Here is a 7935-nt window from a genome sequence, read left to right as displayed (position 1 = left end):
GAAAATAACAATGTTAGGAAAGAAGAGGTACCTGAGAAATCAGCTCCCACTAAGAAGGCTAAAGTGGCCGCATCAGAAAAGCCACAGAGCAAAAAGGTGCCGACAGAGAACTTGCCAAAGCCGACTAAGAAGATGCAGACCGAAAAGCTTTCAAATCCTACGGTGAAAAGGCGACGAAGGTGCCTACAGAGAGTCTACGCTGTGCAACACCGCTCCTTCAAAAAAGGTGCCGGTGAAGGAAAGTAAGGTGCCTACGAAAAGGTGCTTAAGCCACCAGAAGAAGTACCAAAGGAGCAGTGCGAATGTTCCGATCCAAAGCAAAGTAAAAAAAAAGAAATCAATGTGCCGAGGAAGAAGGCAGCGTGAGAAAAGCCGTCGCATGATGTACCGGTGTTGTCGAAGGAGCAATCGGTGCCCATTGAGAAGCAAGCAAGTGCACCTCCTCAAAAGGCAAAGAATCGTGCCAACGTCAAAGGCGCGACTAAGCAATCAAAATCGGTTGCAAAGGAGACAAAAGAAGAGGTGTCCAAAAAAGTTATCAGTAACAAAGGGTCGGACCGAAAAAAAAGAACGGCCAAATCTGCAGAGTTGGTGACGAGAAGAGGTGGCAAAGAAGGTGGCCAAACAAAAGATGGCGGAGAAGGTTGTACCAAAAAAGAAAGTTTTGTGGCAAAAGAACCAATAGCGAGAAAAGCTAGTAAGCAAGAAAGAGAGCGTGAAGGTCGTAAAAAATAAACCGACAAACGCGAGTGCCACAAAAAAGGTGGCGAGAAACAAAGAAACCAGACGAGTAACAAAAAAGAGACCTAGAGATAAGCCCATGTCATCTGAAGATGAAAGTGATAGAGATTATGAGGTTTCGGATGACTCGAGCGTCAGCTCCAAAATGTCGAAGAGGGCTAAAACAGAGAAGAGACCAGCCAAGACGGTGGTGAAGGCTGAAAAAGAAGAGGTCTTAAAAAAGTATGTGTCTTTCTAGTGGCCAAAACTTGTATGTTTAAAGTTTCAGTTTCAGTTTCATTGTTACAGTAACACCTATACTGTAACATTTTTATGCTGTTTAAGTGCTACTGTAACATTGTCGATTATACTTGTTTGTTAATTGATCTTAGAAGGAAATTAATTTTCCATTAAAAAATTAGGTTGTTGCTGTTCTTGTTGTTATTGTTGTTGTTTGTGTCGATTATACTGATTCGTAATAAATTTAGCCTAACTGTTTTGCTCGAAGTGAGTAATTGATTTTCTGCGTTCTAGTTTTTCGATTCAAAATTAGGGTTAATAATTTGTAATAAATGAGCAATTAATGTGTGTTACCGTTCTCCTTTCTCGATTTATTTGTTCGTCGTGTTGAGTTGTTTAAAGTTTCGAGTGTTACAAGTAATACCTTTCCGTATCCTTGTTTTGTTGCTTTCTTACCGCTGGTTTGTTGGCATAAAATAGTGTCACACTGCTTTTGTTTAAGCGGTGGTGCTAATTTACACTTCCTTAATACAGGCCGGGTAAATACCCAACTAAGTGCGGGGCCCGGTCGTTGGTCGATGTTATGAGCAAGTTTACCGTAAAGAAAAAGAAAGCCATTAAAGAAATTGGTTTTGGAGGACTATTGAAGATGAATATATCAGTAGTCCCTTCCGGGTTAATGAGACTTGCTTGTTGAGGCTTTTGATTGCGGCAGTTTGAAGGTTCATGTAATCGAAACAGAGGAGTTTGTCTTTGTCACAAAGTATGATGTTCATGACCTATTTTTACCGCCGGTGAAGGGTAATAATGTGGTGCTGACCGCGATCGGTCGCGGATCCCATCCGAGGACACCGAGTTAAAAAACAAATGGAGAAGGAAGTTCAACATCTCTACAGCACAGAACATCAAGCTAGATTTGGTGACTAGTTGGTTTAAGAATAACAAGGGTGCCTGCGGTGATGAGTTCAAGCAGATGTTCGTTCTTTATGCGCTCTCCACTTTTTTAGCGCCGACTCCAAATTATTCTCGTTGATTTGATGTTGAAGGCTGTGGACGATGTTGAAAAAATAAAAGGTTTTAATTGGTCAAAGTATGTCTATGAGAAGGTAGTTGAGGGTGTCAAGGGGTTGAAGACAGGAACGGTTAAGTGTCTTTGTGGGTGTATTGTGGTGCTATTGTTGGCCTACATTCACCGGTTTGAGTTCCATGGCGAGGTACAACCAACTGACTTACCTCTGATACAGCATTGGACAGATGAAAGTCTTTCAAAAAGAGTCAAAGACGAAGGAAAGATTGGCTGTCTAGGAGCTAATGAGATGTCAGAAACTGTCTATCCTATTTGCCTTGGCAAGGGATCCCCAGCTGAAGGTAATGTGGCACTGTCAGTGTAATATCGTCACTGTAATATGGTCACTGTAATATCGTTATCGTAATGCTTTTTTGTAATAACATTATTGTTACCTTACTATATTGTTAATTATTAATATTAATTACTAATTACTAATATGTTTCGTAAATAGGATGGGCGAGAATCGATGAAGGTGAGGATGACGAGGCAGTTTTTCTTAAGAGTAGTGAGGGAAGGGAGTACATCTTGATGGAGAAGCTTCCTGGCATTGAAACAGATGCCGAGTTGAAGGAAAAAGCTGTTGATGTGAGTTGTTTTTATAAATTTAATTGTCTGCAATTGTTACAACTCCCAAACCGGTATCTAATTCATTTCTTTCTGTCCGGTTTATTGACTTAGGAGACCGACCGATGTTCTTTGATGTATAGAAGGGATTCCAACCTTGTTCACGAGAGATTTGCTCGATCGAAGGTTTTCGAATCAAAGCGTAAAAAAGTAAATCACCACTAATGCCTGAATACCTTAAATATGCCGAAGATGTTGTGCGAAAGGTTGAATCGTTGAAGAGGAGGGCGAATGACTTCCCGGTATATACAAGGTCCAAAGTCAGTAGGAAGTTGGAACCACTTCCAACAGAGAAAAGTCCTAGGACAGTTAAGTCAGAATCCCTGGTAAAGGAAGTATTAAGCAGTTTAAGTGAGCAACATCTTGAAGAAGATGATGAAGAGGATGAGGAGGTTCATGACGAGGACAGGCAAGATGAGATGGAGGACGGAGTGGAAAGTGATGATGAGGACGGGACTGATGATGCAGAGGATGATGATGATGGCAATGATGATGACGGGACTGATGATGCAGAGGATGATGATGAGGACGGGGATGACGATGGCGGCGATGTTGAGAGTCGTCTTAAAAACAAGAGGCTTCAAGAGGGTGGCACGGACATAGATAACGATGAAGAAAGTGCCAATGAGGAGGAAGACTATGAAGAGGATGAAAAGGAAAAGGAGGATGAAGAGGAAGAAGACCAAGAGGACAAAGAGGAGGATGTAAAGGATGCTGAAAGCCAATCTGGTGAAGGTAATAGATCGAGTAATGTTGTTATTCTTTGTTATTACTTTTAGTTATATTTTTACAATAACACTGTTACTGTAATATTTTATATATATTAATAGTTAGTAATATAATATTCAATTACTTACTTGTGATGCAGATGAAGAGGATGATGCAGAGGAAAAGGATGATGCAGATGAAGACGATGATGCAGATGAAGAGGATGAATCTGGCAAAGGTCAAGAGGATGACGGAGATGAAGAGGAGGAGGATGATAAAGAAGAAGAAAATGAAGACGACAAAGAGGGGAGTGGCGAGGATGATAAAGATGCATCTGATGAAGGTAATATAGTAACAATACTACAATAATCTAATCACTTGCACTAACACTATTACATGATCGCTGTTATAGAGTTTTCATTTTACAAATAATTACTAATAATCAATTACTTTCCTTTTAGATGAAAACGATGATGCTGATGAATATGATGCGTCAGGGCAGGGTGACAAAATAACTAGCGAGCCAGAAGATGGATCTGGTGAAGGTAATAGTGTAATGCTGTTATAGGCTTTCTGTTACTGGGTGCTTTTTTAACAAACAATTTAGTAATATATTTTCATTCATTATCTGCTACACAGATGACAAGGAAGAGTCCGAAGGTGATGCATCGAGCCAGCACCAAGATAACCCAACTAGTGAGGCGGTGAAGAGGCATCTCCTGAAGGTAATTGATGAATCTATTTAAACTCGTTGTGTCGAGGATGTAATCAGTAACAATGTTACCGTGACGTAATTTTAAAGAAATTTACAAAGTGTATCTATTGTGCCTTTTTTGGTTCAAAGAAAAATTGTTAATATATATTGAATCCAATTACCCGTAATACGAGATGACGAGGAAGAGGCGGAAGTTGATGAATCGGCAAGCTCGAAGACAACCCACCAATGAGGCGGTGAAGAAGGATCTCCCGAAGGTAATAGAGAAATCTATTTGCACTCGTTGTATTAGCTGATGTAATACTGTTAGCACTGTTATTGTAACACTATTATAGTAACGTTGTTACTGTGTCGTAGTTTTATCAGAAGTTTACAGTGATATATATATTCAATTATCTGCTACACAGATGACAAGGAAGAGGCAGAAGATGATGCATCGGGCCAAGCTGAAGAGAACCCAACGAGTGAGGCGGTGACGAAGGATCTTCAAGGTAATTGAAGTAGCAAATTTGAAAGAACACCGTTAGTATAACTATGAGGCATTGTTGGTCCGAAAAACAATAGTAATTTATATTCAATTCAATTACTTGTGCCACAGATAACAAGGAAGAGGCCGATGATGATGCATCAGGCCAGGTTGATGACCAACCAACCAGTGAGGGAAATGAAAAGGAAGATGACGATAAAGATGAAGAAGAGGATGATGGGAATGAAAAACCAGATGAAGAGAACGATGATGATAAAGATGAAGACAATCTTTGGCGATATAAACGAAGATAACAAAGAAGGAGGATGAAGCAACGGTAATGAAGACGCCGATGGGAATGATGAAAAAGGCGAGGAAGGAGAAAAACCCGGTGAGGTGATGATGAGACAAGTTGCGATTTAAGAACCAATAACTACTCAAAGTGCGATCAGGTAGCGAGAAGATGACGACGATGATGAAGTTGATATTGTTGATGATTGCGGTGATGAGATCCCGTATGACAATTACGACGAAGATATCGGCGACCACTATTTGTTACATGTCGAAACAATCAAGACTGGATGCGCGTGATGGATCCTCGCTACGGCCGCACAATTGAATGTGGACTACCAGCTCCGGATCTAACACTTGTGTCCAAGAGTATGATAAAACACAAGGAGATAATGGCGCCTATTCTTGAAGTTAGGAAAGAAACAATTGACTATTGTTTTATCGACGATGACGAGAACCTCTCAGATACGTGAGTACTTTATTTACTCTTGCACTGTGATAAACAAAACGTTTTACTTTGCAAGTGAATACTGTTTCAACTGAATAGTTGTTACTGTTAAACTGTTACTCTATTAAAAGGTGTTCTGACTATTACATCTCATTGTCCAACAAGGAAAGGCTTGTCTCGTATGGGAAGTATCACTTCATTCCAAGGGAAGATTTAATTTCATTGGCTCCTGGTGAGCGTATTTATATAATGGTGACTGAATGTTGGTCAATGTTGCTCAATGACCTCATCTCCAGAAAGGTAGCAAGTGATACACCATTGAGAATCTTCATGGGCTTGGGTCAATCTGTATGTTACTGTAATAAATAAATTTTTATTCTTATTGATTTTGTGTTTCTATAATGTTTATTGACTTTGTATTTATATTTATTTTTGTAGGACGCATTAGCAACTATGTTTGTTGGAAAACCCGTTCAAAACAGATATTTAGAAAGTGAAGTTTTGCTGTCCTTCACACAGTGGATCAAATACAACCCGAGTCCACTGAATTTCGACTGTGATATGGTAAACCACATTACTGTTAATATTTTTTTTTTAATTCTTATATAAGTAGAGTGTATAGAAGTTACATTTTTTAGCAATGATATATATCTCGCTTAATTGCAGATATTCATTCCACTCATTCTGGAGGACCACTTTTTCTGTGCTTGCATAAATTTCATGTCGAAAACCGTTGACTACCTAGACAACAAACCCTTGTATGCCAGATCCCGAAAAGCAAAAATGGCAAGAAATGCGGTAAGTTTCTTTACTTACAGTAACAATGTTATACCTTTAAATTTCCATTAAAAAATTGGAAATCATTGTTACAGTAACATAGATACAGTAACAATATTACTTTTTGTGCAGGCAAATATCATGGGGAAAATGTTGTCAGAAATGCAAATTGCAAAAGGCTCCAAAGTGGAAAGTTTCCCACTTCAGAATGTGAAATTTAAATGGCAGAGCATTTCAAAAAATGTGGATTGTGGGGTTTTCATGATGATGCACATGGCTTTCTACACGGGAAGGTTTTTGACTCGAGTGGGGATGAACGGAAAAGAATGTTGTACCGTCTTTGAAATATGTGCAATACTTGTTCTTAGCGATTTGAATCAAGTACGAAAAGAGGTGCAAGGGAGGATATCAAAATTCAGGAATGAAAGGGAACAATCAAGGAAAAGTCTTTTGCAAAAAAAGAAGGCTGGAAGAGAAGAAGGAAAAAAGGAAGAGGAAAAAAAGGAAGAGGAAAAAACAAAGAAGCCACAGGAAAAACAAAAGGAGGAAGAGCCCAAACAGCCGAGGGTGAAGTCGGTTGCTTACAAGCGTTCTCCTAGAGCAATTGGTGAAGATGAGGAGATAATATTTAAATTTCATAAAGATGATGCTATGGGATGTTCTCTAGGTCACGGTGAAATTGACGGTGATATATTCCTAGTCTCTGAATTTATGAGAGCAAATCGAAACTCGTTGTCCAAAGACAACTAATCCGAGAAGGCACGTTCTTGATTATGCGTTTATGGATGATATCGACTTCCACAAAAGGTAAAATACTTGTTGTTACTGTGAAAGTGTTTCTTGTTACATCGTTTCGTAAAAGTTTTTTTTAATCACTTTGTTTATGTTACATCGTTTCTGCGAAAACTCTTGAGTAATCGACTCTTATGGTTCCGAATAAAGTGAGATCCTGGCTGCGTTTGGAGACAACAAGAGGTTGACAAGAGCTGATATACTCTCACTACGTCCTAGGAGTCACACCAATTGGATGGTGTTTGAATGCTGGTCTCTACTTTTGAATTATGTCGAGAACAAAGCAAAAAAGAGGCACAAGGGCAAAGCAGGCCAACCATACTTTACTTAGGACTAGGTCACATGGTAAGTTGCATCGGTGTTAAATGTCCGCTTCGTTCAATAACATATGATTCTTTTACAAGGGAAATCTAACCCTTACATTTTTTTTTTTTTTTTTAAAACTACAAAGATGCTCTCATTTGTGATGCGGGAGGATAGTGAACAGTCGATATAAAGAACGAGTTGTTTGAAATTTGGGATAATTTCATCAACGCGAGCAAGGCAAATTACAGACTTGATGCCGAACTTATTTTTATACCTTGTTTGGCTGGCTATCACTACTACGTGTGTGTATTAATTTCCTCAACAAAGAGATTAGTGTTATCGACAAATCAATCGTATGCTAATCGGGAGTCTTCATTCACTTACGACATCGCAATGGCGTGAGTAAGTCCCCCGAGTTGTCGAATTGTATGTTTACGATTTCGATTTGATTTTGATGTTATAAAGTAATATGTATCTTTGTAACATTATTATGTTGTTTCAGTGTTACTGTTACACCTATATTGTAACATTGTTGATTACTCAGATTTCTTAATTGATAGTAAAAGGAAATTAATGTTCTGTTTCTGACAGGCCGGTTGCATGAGTGACTACCTGGACACAAAGGGCGGCGTGAGGGTAACCGAAATGCTCCGCTATCCTGTGGTAAATGTGAAGTTTAAATGGCAGAAACGGGCTTCCGTATTTGAAGAGTCAGCCTGTATCACTATGACAGCCGTCTCCAATTTTTTGGGATATGCAAACAAGTCTTCTTTGCTCAA

General features: G+C 39.2%; 1 protein-coding gene and 1 long non-coding RNA gene across 2 annotated transcripts; both read left to right on the top strand.

Moving 5' to 3' along the window:
* Positions 1-2817: 2817 nt before the first annotated feature.
* LOC141640868 (uncharacterized) lies at positions 2818-4856 on the top strand. Its single transcript, XM_074449547.1, has 7 exons — positions 2818-3388; positions 3522-3704; positions 3823-3906; positions 4001-4086; positions 4387-4390; positions 4484-4567; positions 4675-4856. The coding sequence occupies exons 1-7, from the start codon at positions 2818-2820 to the stop codon at positions 4854-4856; spliced, it is 1194 nt and encodes a 397-aa protein (XP_074305648.1).
* A 918-nt stretch (positions 4857-5774) lies between these two features.
* Positions 5775-6245, top strand: LOC141629732 (uncharacterized). The gene is made up of 3 exons (XR_012537338.1): positions 5775-5845; positions 5948-6079; positions 6191-6245. It is a non-coding gene; the product is annotated as an uncharacterized LOC141629732 (long non-coding RNA).
* The last annotated feature ends 1690 nt before the right edge of the window (positions 6246-7935 follow it).

Source organism: Silene latifolia, chromosome 2 (genome assembly GCF_048544455.1).
Source record: "Silene latifolia isolate original U9 population chromosome 2, ASM4854445v1, whole genome shotgun sequence".
Taxonomy (NCBI): Eukaryota; Viridiplantae; Streptophyta; class Magnoliopsida; order Caryophyllales; family Caryophyllaceae; genus Silene; species Silene latifolia.
Note: the sequence above shows the minus strand (reverse complement) of the source record. Positions and strands in the feature narration are given on the sequence as shown.

Coding starts and splice junctions, on each gene's coding strand:
- LOC141640868 (XM_074449547.1), top strand. CDS start 2,818: ATGCCTGAATACCTTAAATATGCCGAAGATGTTGTGCGAAAGGTTGAA. Junction 3,389..3,521: donor TGAAAGCCAATCTGGTGAAG/GTAATAGATCGA, acceptor CTTGTGATGCAG/ATGAAGAGGATGATGCAGAG. Junction 3,705..3,822: donor TAAAGATGCATCTGATGAAG/GTAATATAGTAA, acceptor CTTTCCTTTTAG/ATGAAAACGATGATGCTGAT.